Source organism: Mastigoproctus giganteus, chromosome 6 (assembly GCF_048544385.1).
Source record: "Mastigoproctus giganteus isolate SK-2022 chromosome 6, ASM4854438v1, whole genome shotgun sequence".
Lineage (NCBI taxonomy): Eukaryota > Metazoa > Arthropoda > Arachnida > Uropygi > Thelyphonidae > Mastigoproctus > Mastigoproctus giganteus.
In genome coordinates this window covers 86426723-86445616 of record NC_143580.1, presented here as the reverse complement: position 1 = coordinate 86445616, position 18894 = coordinate 86426723, and the positions used below count along the sequence as shown (strand labels likewise).

At 38.4% G+C, this 18894-nt stretch overlaps 1 protein-coding gene across 1 annotated transcript in view; it reads right to left on the bottom strand.

The window, feature by feature from the left end:
- LOC150084454 (diacylglycerol kinase theta-like) overlaps window positions 1–18894 on the bottom strand; it is a 457615-nt gene that overhangs the window by 365750 nt on the left and 72971 nt on the right. The window contains exon 2 of the mRNA XM_090376240.1: window positions 13972–14051. Within this exon, the coding sequence (XP_090232366.1) occupies window positions 13972–14051 (80 nt within the window). The remainder of the gene's footprint in view (window positions 1–13971; window positions 14052–18894) is intronic.

The window sequence follows — 18894 nt, the reverse complement described above, 5'->3', positions numbered from 1 at the left end:
CTACCTGAGCAGGATCATCAACAGTTGAACCATCGATATCAAGTGGACCAATCTGATTCATCCGCTTCCTTCTAGAGTTTACAAAAGTAAAGAACTCTTTGCTGTTTTTTTTTGTATCCTTTGCCAAAGATTTCTCATAATCTGCCTTCGCCTGCCTAACCTCCTTTGTAACTTGGTTACAGATCAACTTATATCTATCATAGGCTTCTGTGTCGTGTGTTAATTTATATGTATCCCATGCATTTTTCTTCTCTGCCATTATGTCTAATTAGTTCATCTGACATCCATATAGGCCTAAACCTTGAACAATATTTCTTAGTTGGTATGTAAAGCCTAGTAGCTTCCAAGATAAGTTCTTCGTATGCTTCCCATTTTGAATTTGCTGTTGGTAACATCATCAGTTGGTCCCAGTGTATAGAATTTAAATACTGTCTCAGACCATCGTAGTCGCCTTTACGAAAGCAATTACCCTTCCCTTTACCCCTGATGGTAGTTACCTCTTTGAGTAAATCCCACTTCAGCACACTGTGATCACTGCTACCTAGTGGTGCCTCTATCTGCAGATTCTTAATGCATGAAGAATCACTACTGATAATGAAATCAAGAGTATTACTCCCTCTAGTTGCCTTCTGAACATGCTGAGGTAGAAAACAATCATCCAATAAATCATCCAAGTGAGTGACCAACTCACAAATTCCAGTCAATATCTGGGAAATTAAAATCCCCCATTATAAGACTCTTTGATTTACTGGCCCACTCTATTTCCCTGTACAGTTCCTTATTATACTCATCAGATTCATTAGGCGTATAGCACACTCGTTCTCTCAATTTTGATTTTCCAATGCTTATGTCACACCAAACTGACTTGACACTGCACTGTCCAGTGATGTCGACTGGCTTCACTTCCTTTGATTTTATGTGTTTCTTAACTAATAGCATAACCCCTCCTCCCTTCCTATCCTGTCTATCCTTTCTGTAGACGTTGTACTCCCCAAATTCCAGTTCTGCATTCCTTATATCTGTGTGACACCATGTCTCTGATATCCCAACAATATCCGCCTTTGATGCTTTGAGCAATACCTGAAATTCATCAAATTTATTTACTAAACTCCAAGCAGTGGTGTACATGCAAGTATACATGCACCTGTGCTTTTTCTTAGCTTCCCTAACACAACCCATGTGTTTACTTGTACCACAATGGCTCCCAGCAGTCTCTGAAATATCCTGCATCTTGTTTTTCAGGCTTCTGCTCATTTCAATAGAAGCAGTGCAAGAATCACTTCCACCTCTGCCAGTGGCTACTGTTAATCTATTAGTCCTTATATCCCCTCAACTAGCAGTTTTCCGACCCACCTAACACTGCCTCGACAGCATCAGCAAAAATTCTTGCGCCCTTTCTATTTAAGTGTATCCCATCCCTGTAGAAGGAATCTGTCCTGTTAACAAGTACAGTCCAGGCTGAAAAAAATTCTACCCCTTGAGCCTTGCACAATCCCTCCAGGGCCGAATTGATCGACAAGGCTCTCATCATATACTCCCTCCTATCGTGTCTGGGCAGAATTGCAGACACTTTCAAATTCAACCCTAATTCACGGCTTTCTTTCAACAGTGACCTGTACATCCATTTAGGGCTAAACCTTGAACATTATTTCTTAGTTGTTATGAAAAGCCTAGTAGTTTCCGAGATTAATTCTTTGAATGCTTCCTATTTTGAATTTGCTGTTGGTAACATTATACTGTCTGAGACCACCATAATCACCTTTATGAAAGCAAAAACCCTTCCCTTTACCCTTGATGGTAGTTACCTCTTTGAGTAAATACCACTTCACCATCTAGTGGTTCCTTTACTGAAGATTCTTAATGTATGAAGAATCACTGCTGATAATCAGACCAATAGTATTACTCCCTCTAGTTGCCTCCCAAAAATGCTGCTGTAGAAAATAATCATTCAATAAATCCACAAAAGCCTCGCTAGTGTGTGAGTGACCAACCCAAAAATTCCATATCTGGGAAATTAAAATCCCCCATTATAAGACTTTCTGTTTTACTGTCCCACTCTATTTCTCTGTACAGTTGTTTATTGTACTCATCTGAGTCATTAAGCCTATAACAAACTCCTACCCTCATTTTTGCTTTCCCAGTGCTTATGTCACACCAAACTGACTCAATATTGCACAGTCCAGCCATGTCGACTGGATGCACTTTCTTAGATTTTATGTTTTTTTTTTTTTTTTTTTTTTTTCATGTGAACCCCAAACACGAGAGGTATTAGAACCTATAGTACTCAGTACCGTGCTTGGGTTGGAGGTTGAGAAGACGAAAGAAGATATTTGTTGACATTGGACTTGAACTTCTGTAGATTGTAATTTTCAGGAAATACGTATGAAGGAAGGTTGTTCCTGAAAACGGCAGTTGAATGAATAAATGAGGAAGATGAAAAGTTTGTTCTGTGGGTTTGAAGTTGGACAGTAAATGGATGTTGGCTGGTGGCGGCACGTGTTCGGACTGTTTTGAAAGAGAGAGCAGGAATTATAGAAGCCAATTCAGAAGAACAGTGCCCATGGAAGTATCTGTAAAAGAGGAATGCAGCAGAAACAGTGCGTCTATGAGAAAGCGAGTGGAGAGACTCTGTTAGAGATGAGTCATTAATTAACCTAACTGCCCTCTTCTGAATGGAATCAAGAAGCCTGAGAAAGGTTTTGGGGGCACCACCCCAAATGTGGGAACAATATTCCATGTCAGGACGGATTTGCGATTTATACAGAGTGAGCAGCTGTTTGGAAGAAAAGTAACGCTGAGAGCTAAAGAGAAAACCAAGTTTTTTAGATGCAGAGGAAGCAATATTTGTAATGTGCTTGTGCCAAGAGAGATTAGAAGCCAGGGTAATCCCCAAAAGAGATATATCCTTTTGCCTAGAAATTGGAGTGTCACTAAAGATAAGCATAGGAGCAGAAGAATCCTTTTTGCGAGATATAAGACAAGATTGAGTTTTAGAAGGGTTGAAATCAACAAAGTTGTCTTTGCCCCACTGGAGAATTACCTGAAGATCGGTATTTAAGGAATTGGTAGCAGATTTTCGAGAAATTGAAGCTGATTGAGCAGGACAAGATTTCTCAAAACGGAAAGTTGAATGCAATGTGCTATCATCGGCAAAACTATGGATAGGATTTCCAGTCAATGGAAGAAGGTCATTGATATACAAGAGGAAAAGAGTGGGGGAAAGAACTGAACCTTGGGGGACACCGGCATTAGTGGAAAAGTTAGAAGACAGAGAGCCATCTACCATCACCCTCAGTGAGCGATCAGAGAGAAAACTGGATAACCAATTACTAAAAACAGTTGGCAAACCATAAGATGGAAGCTTGTTTAGAAGACCTTTATGCCAAACACGATCAAAAGCCTTTGAGATGTCAAGAGCAACTACTTGTGTTTCACCGAACCTTTCCATTGAAGTAGTCCATAAATGGGTAACATAAGCCAGGATATCACCAGTGGATCGACACTGACGGAATCCATACTGGTGATCGTTGATCAGACGGAAGGTTTCTAGGTAGTTTAAGAGTTGGCGGTTAATTGATTTCTCCATTACTTTAGAAAGAGTAGAAGTAATTGCAATGGGACGATAATTGGATGGGAGGGATTTGTCACCCTTTTTAGGAACTGGCTGGATATGAGCAAATTTCCAAGCAGAAGGAAAAACACCTTTGGAATAAGAAAGTGAAAAAAGGCGGCAAAGAATAGTTGTAAGTTCAGGAGCACAGATTTTGAGAACAAGTGGAGAAATACCATCAGGACCTGGAGCTTTCTTAGCATCAAGATTCATCAAAATCCTTCTGATATCCTTTTGACGGAAGACCACAGGAGGCATTGAATGGACCGTGTTTGGAATGGTGGGAGGTGTTTTACCAAGTTCATTAATACATGAGCTGGAAGAAAAATGGGATGCTAGCAGGTCAGCTTTATCCTTGGCTGAAGTGATAACAGAACCATCTGGTTTGGACAGAGGTGGAAGCAGAGATGGGCAAAAGTTGCGGCCAATAGCTTTGGCAAGAGACCAGAATGCTCGGCTACCATTAGGGCAAGAAGCAAGTTTTCTACTCTTAGCCTGTTCAAACTCTAGTTTGGACTGATTAATAACTGCTTTACAATTGTTGCGAGCTTTGGTGTAGGCAGAAAATGAAACTGAAGAATTAGAAACAAGCCAATTACGATATGCAACATTCATCTCTTGAACAGCCTTAGCACATTTATTGGAAAACCAAGGTTTAGATAAAGGACGAGATTTTAAAGTGGAGTGTGGGATAAAGGATTCCATTCCTGCAAGAATAATTTCACTGACACGATCTGAGCAAACGTTGACATCAGGAGTTTTGAAACAGTAATCTGACCAAGGAAAAGAAGAAAAGAAGTCTCGCAGGTCATCCCATTTTGCATTCTTGTAATGCCAAACAACACGAGGTTGGGAACAGCCATGAGATAAAGGTTCCATTGGAGAAGAGACAATCACCAAGTTGTGATCTGAAGTGCCTAAAGGACCTCTCACTTCGACCGTGTACTTAGAAGGGTTGTTTGTGAGAAAAAGATCAAGCGTATTGGCTGTATGATTCGGATTGTCCGGTATTCTTGTAGGTAAATGAACAATCTGTGTTAGGTCATTAGTAATTGCAAAAGCCTCAGCATCACGACCTGCTGGGTCGGTGAGACTAGAAAACGGAAGCCAGCTGGAGTTATTATTATTTATTATTATTATTATTAGCTATATGGTGCAAGGAAGCCTGAGGCTTATGCTGCACCGCCAAAAAAAAAAAAAAAATTTCCCCAGTTACCCTAAGAGAAAGAGAGAGAGAGAGAGAGAGAGAGAGAGAGAGAGAGAGAGAGAGAGAGAGAGAGAGAGAGAGAGAAGTAAAAGGGAATCACCAAGAAAGAGAAGAATGATGATATCCAGCTCAGGACCCTGGGTGTGCCAAACCCATACTCACCAGATGTGAGCCCCTGGGGGTGTGAACATTAAAATCACCAAGGAAAATTACCTCACTGTTAGGAAAGTTGGACTGAAGAAAGTCAAGTTGCAATGCGAGGAAGTCAAAGAGCTCCAAGTGATTAGTGGAGCTGGGAGAACGGTAGAGACAACAGATGAATTTGACACAATGAGGTAGAGAGATTTTAAGCCAGAGAAGATCAAAGAGAGGAGATTCCAAATTGCCAAGTCTCTGACAGGGAATATCAGAACGGACATATGCACAAGTACCACCTTTGAGTCGAAAGGAATCATACAGCGAATAATTTGGGCATCTGAGATGAGCAGTAGTTGAATCAACCGATAACTGAGATTCTGTCAGAAAAAGTACATGTGGTTTGGCAAACTGCAAGTGGAAATGGACATCGTTGAGATTAGAATTGAGACCACGTATATTTGTGAAATGAATTAGGAAGTCCTTGGGAGATTTAGATCTTTTCGCAGATACGCTTGTTCTATTAGTTTGACAATTCATGGTGTATTCAATAGTAAGAAAAAGTGGGTGGGACATGCTGTATGAAGTAATGAAATTTTTGGATATGGCGTACATGTGGTAAGAATATACCCAGATCCTTGACATAACGTGGCCTCGACAATGCTCCCCGCATACACACTACTCGGACTCCCTCCAGTCACTATCTGGCAGAGTAGAGGTAGCAAGATTATACACTAGCTGATCCGGAAGCCTCCTAGAGAGTTATCAATAGGTTCGGTCCGGTGTACTAACTAGCGGCCGGCCTGTGAAAACCGTTTTAGAGCTGTACCCTCGAAATGTAAGGAATATTGGATCTCACCACGACGTTCATCATAACCTCAAAAGTCATCAATCATACTGCATGATGGAAGAGATAGGGAAGGGTTGACCGGAACTTAGCTCTAGAGACTAAACATGGGTTTCACCACTTCAAGCCTCCAATAAGCAAAGTGGTAGTATTTCACCGGTTGATGAGAGTTATCTACCACCTAGTACTGCCTGGTAACATAGAGGGGTGGCATTCCTCCATGTGGTGTGGGCGCCACACCTCGACCCCTGCCTACGTTGGTTCACACCTGGGTAGTCACCCACCATGTGCTTGTGCATGGAGGTTATACCCAGGATTACTAACAGTCCCACCATCGTGAAGGTGCAAGCAGAGGATTTGGCTGTCACAGACCGTCCGGACTTTGCCGAAGTTGGGTCCACTTGACTTGAGTGTTACCCGAATATCAGTTCCATCAGCGTTTTAGACTCCCAGGTAGCAAGTACAGCTTGTCTGGCATATCTGAGAGAATGTCTGTGACAACCTCAAGGCCAATGTGTTTCTTAACTAACAGCATAACCTCCCCGCCTCACTTCCTATACTGTGTATCCTTTGTGTACACACTGTACTCCCCAAATTTCAATTCTGCATCCCTTACATCTGAGTGACACCACGTCTCTGATATCCCAACAATATCCACTTTGGATGTCTTAACCAGCACTTCAAATTCATCAAATTTATTTTCTATACTCCTAGCACTGGTGTACATGCAAGTATACATGCACCTGTTTTTACTCTTAGTTACTCTAACACAGCCCATGTATTTACTTGTTTCATGACTCCTGGCGGTTCCTGATATCCCCAGCATCTTTCTTTCCGGGCTGCTGCTCATTCCAATAGAAGCAGTGCAAGAATAATTTCCACCCCTTCCTGCAGCTACTGTTAATCTATTAGTCTGTGAATCTCCCCAAGATAGCAGTTTTCGTACCCACCTAACACTGTCTCAATAGATCAGCAAATATTCTTGTACCCTTTCTATTTAAGTGGATTCCATCCCTGTAGGAGCAATCTCTCCTGTTAACAAGCATAGACCACGCTGAGAAAAATTCTACCCTATGAGCCCTGCACAATCTCTCCAGGGCCGAACTGATTGACAAGGCTCTCATCATATTCCCCCTTCTATTATGTCTGGGTAGGATTGCAGAAACTTTCAAATTCAACCCTAACTTACGGTTTTTTCCGACATTGACCTGTACTTGTTAAGTAATTCTGCTGGTCTCCTACTCTTAATTTCATTAGTGTCAACGTGTACAACAATGCTACCTTTTGTGCCCTTAAAAGATATCTGCTGTGCAACATCATCAACTTTTGTCCCTGGCAGACATACCCTAGTCCTAATGCTAAGAAACAAAAGTAAAGGGAATAAAAGAGGAAGATAAAAGGTTTGTTCTGTGTTTGGAGTTGAGAGTGAATGAATTCTGACTGCTTACCAAACATGTTTGTACTATTTTGTTTAGAGTAGAGGAACTCCAGATGCCAATTCAGAAGAATAGTGCCCAGTGGAAGTATCTATAGAAATGACATGCAGGATAAACTGAATATTTATGTGACAGGGAGTAGAGGCTTTGAAAGAGTTGGGTATTAATTAAACTGACTGCATCTTTTGAATGGAGTCATGAGCTTGTGAGAGGGTTTGGTAACATCACTCACATGTGGGAACAATATTCCATGGTAAGGCAGATTTCAGATTTGTACAGAGTGAGTAGCTCTTTGGAAGAAAAGTAATGCTAAGAGCAAAGAAGAAAATTCAGATTTGTTTTGTATTTTTTATGTGGAGGAAGCACCTTATGATGTGCTTTTGCCAAATGAGATTAGAAGTCAGGTTAATCCCTAACAGAGATATGTGATCTTGTATAAAAATCCAAATATCATCAAAGAGCATAGCAGCAGGAGACTATTTTGCAAGAAATAAAACAAGACTCAGTTTCAGAAGGATTGAAATTAGCTAAGTTTTCTTCAGCACATTAGAGAATTACCTGGAAATCACCATTTAAGGAATCAGTGGTGGATATTTGAAAGGTTGAGGCTGTTTGTGTGTGGTAAGCTCAAACTGGAAGGTGGAATGTAGTGGTATCATCAGCAAAATGGATAGGATTTCCCGTCAGTAGAAGAAGGCCATTAATATATAAGAGAAAAAGAGTGGGTGAAAAAACTGAAATTTGAGGAACACCGGCATTAGTAGAGAAATCAGAATACTGTGCCATCCATCATCACCCACAGTGATCATTCAGAAAGAAAATTGGATACCAATTGCAAAAAATAGCCAACAGGACATAAAATAGGAGCTTGTTTAGAAGACCACTATGTCAAATATGATCAAAAACTTTAGAAATAAAGAGCAAATGCTTGAGTTTCAGCAAATTTTTTCACTGAATTTGCCTAAAGTTGAGTAATATAAGCCAATATATTACCAGTTGATCGAGACTCACAGAATCCATATAGTTGATCATTAATTAGATAGAAAGCTGAGATAGTTTAAATGTACCCAATTGCAAAAAATAGCCAACATGACATAAAATGGGAGCTTGTTTAGAAAACACTATGCAAATATGATCAAAAACTTTAGAAATAAAGAGCAAATGCTTGAGTTTCAGCAAATTTTTCACTGAATTTTCCTAAAGTGGAGTAATATAAGCCAATATATTACTAGTTGATCAAGACTCACAGAATCCATATAACTGATCATTAATTAGATAGAAAGCTGAGATAGTTTGAATTTTAGTGGTTGATGGATTTCTTCATTATTTTTGAAAGCGTAGTGGTAAGTGCAATGGGGTGATAACTGGAATGGAGGAATTTATCACCCTTTTTAGAAACTGGCTGGATATGACAAATTTCCAAGCAGAAGGAAAAACAACAGTGGATTAAGAAAGTGTAAAAAGGTGAGACAGAACAGGAGCAAGCTTGGGAACAGACGTTTTCAGAAGAAGTGTAAAAATGCCTTCAGGACTTTGAACTTTCTTGAAATCAAGATTGTTCAGAATTCTTCTAACATTGTTGTGTCACAAGACCATGGTTGGCATTGAGTGGAGTACACTGAATAAGGCAGAAGGTGGTTTACCAAGATCACTAATGAGGTAATACGGGCAAAAGCTGACTACAAGAAAGAACTAGCAAATAGAGATAAGAACAGGAAGTTCTCATATGTGAATATAAAAAAAGTGAGATTAGGTCAAACAATTCCCTTAACTGGCTGCAGTCCACAGAAAGCAGAGCAGAAAAGGCAGATGAGTTGATCAGATATTTCTGAATGATGTTTATAGTCAAAAGCAAGCTTGAATCTTTCGGGAATGTTAATGAGTCAAATTTCTATAAAACAGAAGTGTTTTAAGACTGAATGGTTGTCAAATGAACTGATGAGACTCATGGCAGAAAAGAAAAATGCTTGGGATGCATATCAATTATCAGGCGACACAGAAGCTAGCCTGTAATCAAATCAAAAAGGAGATTAGGCAAGCAAAGGCAGATTATGAGAAATCTTTGGCAAAGGATGCTAAGAAAAACAGCAAGGATTTCATTACTTATATAAACTCTAAAAGGAAGGGGATGAATCAGATTGGTCCACTTCATATAAATGGTTCAGCTCAGATAGCAAACAAACTGAATGAGTATTTGCATCTACATTCACACAAGAGTTATTAAGGAAGGAAAATGCCAGAAGATTATCAAATAGTAGCAGGGTGCTTAATGATTTTGTAATAACTGAGAGCAAAGTGGAGGAGAAATTGTTGAAGTTAAACATAAGAAAGGCACATGGGGTGGATGGAATCTATCCAGTTATATTAAAGGAGACAGCAGAGGAACTAAGCAAACCATTAGCCATAATTATGAGAGTATCCTTGGACTCGGGGGAGGTCCCCACAGACTGGAGATGTGAAAATGTATCCCCAATTCACAAAGGGGATCGAAGGGCGACACAAGTAATTACAGATCAGTTAGTTGAACTGCTGTTGGGGGTAAAATAATGGAGTCACTGGTTAAAGATACATTGCAGGATCATCTAGACAAGACTGCAGCAATAATTCAGACACAGCATGGATTTGTTAAGGGAAAGTCTTGTCTGACAAATTTGATTGGATACTATGATGTGGTTACAAAGGAACTGGATGCAAAAAATAATTTTGATATCATACACGGATTTCAGGAAAGCTTTTGACACTGTTGTGCATGCAAGACTACTGTACAAATTAGGGCAGAATGGTATTAAGGGTAAGTTGCTACAATGGATACAAGGGTGGTAATCAATGGACGCTGCTCTTCCACAGAAGTATGTACAGCTGTTGGAACGAGTACAGAGAAGGGCAACAAGATTAGTGAATGGAACAAAGGGGTGCTCTTACGAAGAAAGGCTTAAGTTTTGCAAATTACAGTATCTGGAGACTAGGCACCTGTGTGGTGATCTGATTGAGGTGTATAAAGTCTTGAATGGTTTGAGCATGCTCACTGCTGATGGGATTCTTCCTCATGCTCAGAATAATTGCCTGAGAGGGCCTAAATTCAAATTGTGGAAAGACAGTTGTAGGATAGATGTGCGGAAGTTTGCCTGTAGCCAGTGGGTAGTTGATTGTTGGAACAAACTTCCATCTGTCGTTGTACAAGTTGATAGCTTAAATAGATTCAAGGCAGAACTTGACAAACAATTGGAGCAAGTGGATGGGTGAAATAAGGGGTTTTCTTTTCTTTTTTTTTTTTTTTGCTTGATGCTATATAAGCTTGCGCCTTTTGACAGTAATGGCAGTGTGCCACTGCAAAAGGATCTAGAAAATTTAGGCAGATGGGCTGAGAAGTGGCAACTGAAGTTTAACATTGACAAATGCAAAGTACTGCATATGGGTAGAAGTAACCCCAGAGGAACATACCAACTGTGTGGTACTACACTTTGGGGTGGTTGAAAATGAATTACTCCCAAAGACTTGGGAGTAATTGTGCTTAAGTTCCACAAATTGCATAAGCTGGAGACTAGGCACCTGCGAGATGATCTGATTGAGGTGTATAAGGCCTGGAATGGGTTGAGCACACTGAATTCTGATGGGATTCTTCCACTTGCTCAGATTATGAACCTAAGGGGGCAAAATTCAAATTGAGGAAAAATAGTTGTAGATAGATGCATGGAAATTTGTCTTTAGCCAGCAGGTGGTTAATTGCTGGAACAAAATTCCATCTGTTGTAGTGGAATTTGATAGCTTAAATAAATTCAAGGAGGAACTGACAAACATTTAGAGGGAATGGTTGTGTAAATTTTTTTTTTTTTTTTTGGCTGATGATACATAATCTCTGCTTGCTTTCTTGCATCACATGCCTCTATTACTATTTTACTTCAAAAAGACTTCAACTGGTTGCATATATGATCCAAAAAATTAAAATTAATGTTTAATGCTTAAAATTTAAATGTAAGGCTATGCATTTGGAGAATATAAATTCTGGAGTCTAGTATAAGTTAGGGAGAAAAGAAGATATGAAATTCTATGTATTGCTGACCATTCAACAGCTAACTAGGAAGGCACATAGAGCGTGTAACAGGACACAACAAACCTTTCACTATATAAATCAGAAGAAGAGTTACTGCCAATATTCTATGCTGGATCACAAGCTGGCTAACAGACAGGAAACAGAAGGCTGTCATAAATAGTCAGTCTTTTCAGTATTTCATTTATAGGGCTTTATTAGTGGGCAGAAAGATGTCATTATTTATCTATACAAGATGGTCCAGTTATACAACATTTGGAATATTATATTCAGGTTCTGGAGACCAAATCTAAAAAAAGACAAATGTCTGGAGAAAATTTAACGAGGAGAAACTAAATCAGAGAGAAGTAAAAATCAATGCCTACATGGCTCAGAATGGCTTAGAAGGTGTGGACTGCAAAATTTGACAACTATACATCTAAAATAAAAGACCTATTGAGATGTATAAGAGGCAGAAAAGGTTGAGTAATTAATGAGGTAAGTCTGTTTCCCTTGTGAGAAGAACCATGGAATATAAATATGAAATCTCAGGGAATAACAGAAGATTGAATCTCACAAATTTCACCTACAGGCAGCAGGTTATCAAACACTGGAATATGTTGCCTTCCAATGTAAAAGATTCAGTGAATCTGGCTACATTCAAAGTGAAACTGGATATTTACTTTATGGGAAGAGGAACAGTACGAATGTCTTTTTTTATTATTATTATTTTTTTTTTAATCATGCTACAAAAAGTCTGCTTCCTTGCATTATTTAGCCTTAATAATACTACTAACTTAGTGATATGTCTCAATCAGCCCAAACCACAACAATTTAAGGAAACTTAACTCGTGAAAGGAGGGATATTCCTGAAGAAGATATCAGGCACTTTTCTGCCTCAATGCAAGACACATAACAGCTTACATGAATGCCAGAGGAGGGGAAAGAGGGAGGCTTTCAGATTGCTGTGAGCTGATTTTCCACAATAAATAAGGATCTTTTGTTATCATTTTACAATTTTTTCTTGTCTTTAGCCTTACCTATTTGTACATCAAAGCTTGAAAAAATAAATCTAGGAGAATTAGTAAACACTATAATTCTCCTTCTAGTGCAAAATGCAGCTTGTGGTCTGAGATATATACATATATATATTTAAATATATTGCTAACCATTAGCAGGTGTGGTCACCCCCAAAGTATTGCAAGTATTCTCCTTTTGACTTTATACACAATTGGAAATAAATAAGTACTGGAAAGGAAATGATTTTCTGAAAGTCCTTTCAGTAGTGGCTTGCCCAGAATGTCTTTAAATAATTCAAAATGAGATCCTTTCAAATAGTTTTTCAGTTTCAGATACTTTAAAATTTTCAATGAGAAAGATCAGACCAGTATATCAAGAGAGAGAGAATCTTTATTGCAGCTGTATACAAAGTGACTGCAATAATTCTGTCACGGCCAGGAGGGGTGGGGTTCAGAGGACATATTTTTAATTAAATACCTGTATATTAAGTTAAATAAAAAATATAATTTAACAATTAATAAATTTATTCAGTTTATTAATAAACTGAACAAAGCTGAGTTTACTGGTTAAATGAAAAGTTACCAGGATTTATTGACAAATAATACGATCCAAAAAGGGTAATCATACATGGACTATAAATTACATTTTTAATAGCAGTTACTAAACTAAACATTGCATAAGGCACTAGAAACTCAGTTCCACATCATATTACTAATAGTATGGATGGCATGGCTGTCAATAAACTGGATCTGCTGAGCTTGGCAGACAGTTTAAAAACATAGATGTCTGAGGCCCTTTGATTTATTCTGCATACTGTAGAGGAGTAGGGGTGCTAGATGATAATATCCTGTTGCTATGGGTGCTGTTAGAGGCAAACTTCTGTAGGTCAACATCTAGCATCTGTGCAATATGAAGCATTTGATAAGGGATGAACTGGTTTGTGATGATGTTTAAGTGAGTTTCAGTTGTTTCCATTGTTGGAGTGGGGTGAAAGCCAGGCAATGTGATGCCAACAACACTTGTCCCAAATTAGTCTGCCTGATGAACATCTTCAAAGTAATGAGAATCCCTTTGTGTTGATGAGTTGAGGGAAATGCTGAATCTCCATTAAGGGCAGTTGTGAAAATTGAATGTTACAATACTTTTTTATTGTCTACAAATTGCCTAAAGGTATGAGAGTGTGCATTAATGCACTTTCCCATAACTCTTTTGGAACGTAAATTTTAGTCAGGAAGAAAAATATCAGCACTGAAACATATACCACTGGTAGTTCAAAACTGTAAAGCTCCTTTGGGAGGAATTATTTTTAACCAATTCAAGCCATTCAGGACAACATGAGAGCACTCTGAAAATGTTTCCAGAAATGATATGGACAGTAGAATACCATATAAAATCAAAAGGAGTACTCTAAAAGTGACTATATCCACTTAAGATTAGGAAATGTTTTTGTATTGTTTATCTTTGTAATGGGACAAATTCTCATTACTAAGAAAAACCAATAAATGTGTACAGCTGAATATCCTTTTGCATTTTGTTTAACACAATTTCTTAAACAAGTTTCATGAGAACATTCAAAATATTTAATTACTACTCTTTAATAAATTAGTAATTCATTTAAAATAAATAAATATATCACTAAATAAGGATGTTTCAAGTATCATGTTACCACAAAAGATGAATTAAACTTACTTTGATTAAAACTGTTGCTATAGTTGAACAGGGTGACACCACTGTCTTTTGGCATCTTTCATGGACAACAAAGTTACACACTGCATAAAAATGGAATACAGTATCACATATAAATCAGCATAACCTTGAATTAAAAAAGTAATTTATTGCCTATTATCACAGTAATAAATTCAGACCTTATGTTGGAATAGCACTGCATGACACCTAGAGACAAATTCAGAAGCTACCAGATTCAATATCACCCCTCTTTCCCATACAACCAATCTGCACCTAGCACCACCAAATTTTTTGTTAAATGTGTAAAGGAATTTTAAGCACATGTAATAAAAATATAAAAAAATTTAAGTTAATAAAATAAATTGAATATAGGTTAACAAATAAATTTTTATCCTCAAAGAATTGATATCTTCATGAGCTCATTAGCATCCCTACTTACAGGTGCTAAAAGGCAGTTAATATGAGTTGATAAATAAGGTTCCTATCATGCTAAAACCTGGGTCATAATTTCTAACAAAATGAATAAGAGTCTAAAATGTTTCCAAACTTTTTAGACTCTTACAGGAATATGTATACCAAAAGTAATTTGACATCCTGCCCAGAATTCTATAATTACTTTATATCCTGTGCTCCCCTCACTTTTTTTTTTTTTGTTACTTATCTTTAAGTTTATGGTAAATGCAATGTTATGAACTTCCTTTGTTTCAGGTCAAAAACATGTAAACAAGGCCAAGGAACAAAGAGAGAAAGATGTGCATTATTACTTAGGCACGGGCTTAATTAATACTACATGAAATTGGCTAGATCTGCTGTTAGCTTTCAAATAGCAAGAACATGTACAGAACTCACCAATTTCCAAGTATGAAACACATGAAGAAATAAATGTTAAATTTTTTATGTATTAACCTATAACTGTATTCTAATCTATCAATTGTGTCAATGTATGTAGTGAAAGGAAATTAGAGTGAAAGCAATGCTGATATTATGTCAAAATTTGACAAAACCCTGTGGAATTTTTTATGCTATTTTTTTCAAATCAGGTGGTTCCACTAGCAAGAGCTGCGTGGGATACAAGTGGCATGTGTACCACACGTTGTCCACCCCTGATCCAGAACATTACTGGAAAGTAGTGAAGTCCATACTTATATTAACTGTAGTTGTATTGCAGGCAAAAGGAGATCATAACTTATATTCAGTAGGCATACCTAATAAAGTGGACACTGATTGTAAAATATTAATATTGGAAATACCAAATTGTTAAAGAGAATAACTAATAACTGCTTCTTTATTTTGTAGAGGTGGCAATTTACATAGATATCCATCCTGAAATGGCTGTAGCAATAAAATGGTGATGATTTTGGCTTTCAAACAAATAGTGAACAACATGTGCATATGAATATGAAATTAATAACTAATTGTCGGTTGCTCAATCTGAAGGTGTATGTATGAATGCTCATTAGACTATTCAGAAACTTACCAAGAGAAATTAAAAGGAGACTTGTTAAGACTTACTATATTATGCTTACTTATCTGCACATTATGCTAAAAGTATAGCAAATAAATCTGATGAGTTCAAAGTCTAATCAAATGCTGACATTCTAGGTAAAACAGAAACAGAGTCATTTTGATATTGGGGATGCATAATTTGAATATGGCAATTATAATGTATACAGAAAGGACAGTACTAATACTAATATGTATCTGTTGCAAAAGACAGACCTGATGGGGGAGGGGGATATGATGCTTTCAGATAAGAAACACAACATACACTGGGAACAATACATCCAGTACTTACATGCTGCAAGAGTAATACTGAGTGAATGTGGTGTGAGATAAACACTGGGAAAACAAAAGTCAGATTTCAACTCTGTTATAAGCCAAAGACAGTGATGAGTTTAATTAAAAACTATAAAAATAGAGTTGGCCAGCAAATTAGAATGTCTTATCATGGGAGATTTTAACTTTACATATATCATTTGGAAGTAGTTGGTTTTAAGGGCACAAAAGGTGATATAGTTGTACACGTTGGCACTAATGATATTAAGAGTAGGAGACCGGCGGAATTACTTAGCAAGTACAGGTCACTGTTGAAAAAAAGCCGTGAATTAGGGTTGAACTTGAAAGTGTCTGCAATTCTGCCCAGGCACGATAGGAGGGAGTATATGATGAGAGCCTTGTCGATCAATTCGGCCCTGGAGGGATTGTGCAAGGCTCAAGGGGTAGAATTTTTTTCAGCCTGGACTGTACTTGTTAACAGGAGAGATTGCTTCTACAGGGATGGGATACACTTAAATAGAAAGGGTGCAAGAATTTTTGCTGATGCTGTCGAGGCAGTGTTAGGTGGGTCGGAAAACTGCTAGTTGGGGGGGATACAAGGACTAATAGATTAACAGTAGCCACTGGCAGAGGTGGAAGTGATTCTTGCACTGCTTCTTTTCAAATGAGCAGAAGTCTGAAAAACAAGATGCAGGATATTTCAGAGACTGCTGGTAGTCATTGCGTTACAAGTAAACACATGGGTTGTGTTAGGGTAGCTAAGAATGGAAACAGGTGCATGTATACCTGCGTGTACACCAATGCTAGGAGTTTGGTAAATAAATTTGATGAATTTGAGGTATTGCTCAAAACATCAAAGGCAGATATTGTTGGGATATCAGAGACGTGGTGTCACACAGATATAAGTAATGCGGAACTGGAATTTGGGGAATACAATGTATATAGAAAGGATAGACAGGACAGGAGGGGAGGAGGGGTTATGCTATTAATTAAGAAACACATAAAGTCAAAGGAAGTGAAGCCAGTTGACATCGATGGACAGGGCAGTGTCGAGTCAGTTTGGTGTGACATAAGCATAGGGAAATCAAAATTGAGAGTAGGAGTGTGCTATAGGCCTAATGACTCTGATGAGTATAATAATATATTGTACAGGGAAATAGAGTGGGCCAGTAAATCAGGGAGTCTTATAATGGGGGATTTTAATTTCCCAGATACTGACTGGAATTTGTGGTTTGGTCACTTGCACACTAGCAAGGCTTTTGTGGATTTATTGGATGATTGTTTTCTACATCAGCATGTTCGTGAGGCAACAAGAGGGAGCAATACTCTTGATCTGATTATCAGTAGTGATTCTTCATGCATTAAGAACCTGCAGATAAATGAACCACTAGGTGGCAGTGATCACAGTGTGTTGAAGTGGGATTTACTCAAGGAGGTAACTACCATCAGAGGTAAAGGGAAGGGTTTTTGTTTTCGTAAAGGCGACTATGATGGTCTGAGACAGTATTTAAATTCTATACAGTGGGACCAACTGATGATGTTACCAACAGCAAACTCAAAATGGGAAGCATTCAAGGAACTAATCTTGGTGGCTACCAGGCTTTACATACCAACTAAGAAATATTGTTCAAGGTTTAGGCCTAAATGGTTGTCAGATGGACTAATGAGACATGTGGCAGAGAAGAAAAATGCATGGGATACATACAAATTAATGGGTGACATGGAAGCCTATGATAGATATAAGTTGGTCTGTAACCAAGTCACAAAGGAGATTAGGCAGGCAAAGGCAGACTACGAAAAATCCTTGGCAAAGGATGCAAAGAAAAACAGAAAGGAGTTCTTTACATACTTGAACTCGAGAAGGAAAGGGATGAATCAGATTGGTCCACTGGATATTGATGGTTCAACAGTTGAGGATCCTGCTCAGGTGGCTAACAATCTAAACGAGTATTTTGCATCTACATTCACGCATGAGGAGTTATTCAGGAAGGAGAATGATGTAGGTAAAGTAAACATTGGCAGTGAGCTGGATGATTTTGTAATAACTGAGAGGAAAGTGGAGGAGAGATTGTTGAGGATAAACATAAAAAAGGCACCTGGGGTGGATGGGATCTATCCAGTTATATTAAAGGAGGCAGCAAAGGAAGTATGCAAACCCCTAGCCATAATTATGAGAGCTTCTTTGGACTCAGGGGAGGTACCCATAGACTGGAGATGTGCAAATGTAACCCCAATTCACAAAGGAGGATCAAACGCTGACACAAGTAATTATAGACCTGTTAGTTTAACTTCTGTTCCAGGTAAATTAATGGAGGCACTGGTTAAAGAAGCACTGCAGGATCATCTAGACAAGAATTCAGTTATAGCTCAGACGCAGCATGGTTTTGTTAAGGGCAGGTCTTGCCTGACCAATTTGATTGGATACTATGATGTAGTCACAAAAGAACTGGATGCAGGGAATAACTTTGATATTATATATTTGGATCTTAGAAAGGCTTTTGATACTGTTGCACATGGAAGACTGCTGCACAAATTGGAGCAGTGTGGCATTGGAGGCAAATTGCTGCTACGGATAAGGGGATGGTTGAGTGGCAGAAGACAGAGAGTGGTAATCAATGGACACTGCTCAACGTGGACTAATGTTATTAGTGGAGTTCCTCAAGGTTCAGTGTTGGGTCCATTGTTGTTTTCGGTGTTTATGAATGATATTGATGATGGGATATCAAGTTTAATGTCTAAGTTTGCAGATGATACAAAGGTTGGCAGGGTCGTTAAGGACACTACTGACGCTATGCTGCTGCAACAGGATCTGGAAAGGTTGAACAGATGGGCTGAGAGGTGGCAAATGAAGTTTAACATTGACAAATGTAAAGTACTACATATGGGTAACAGTAACCCCAGAGCAATGTATCAACTCTGCGGTACTACACTGACAGTGGTGGAGAATGAAAAGGACCTGGGGGTAATTGTGCAGGCAGATATGAAGTTCTCTGAGCAGTGCAGACGAGCTGCAAGAGTAGCTCATGGTGTCTTGTCAATGATATACAGGAATTTTTCTAGCAGGGATAAGGAGGTGATTATTCCCTTGTATAAGGCAATGGTTAGGCCACATCTTGAGTACTGTATACAGGTCTGGAGGCCTCATTTCAA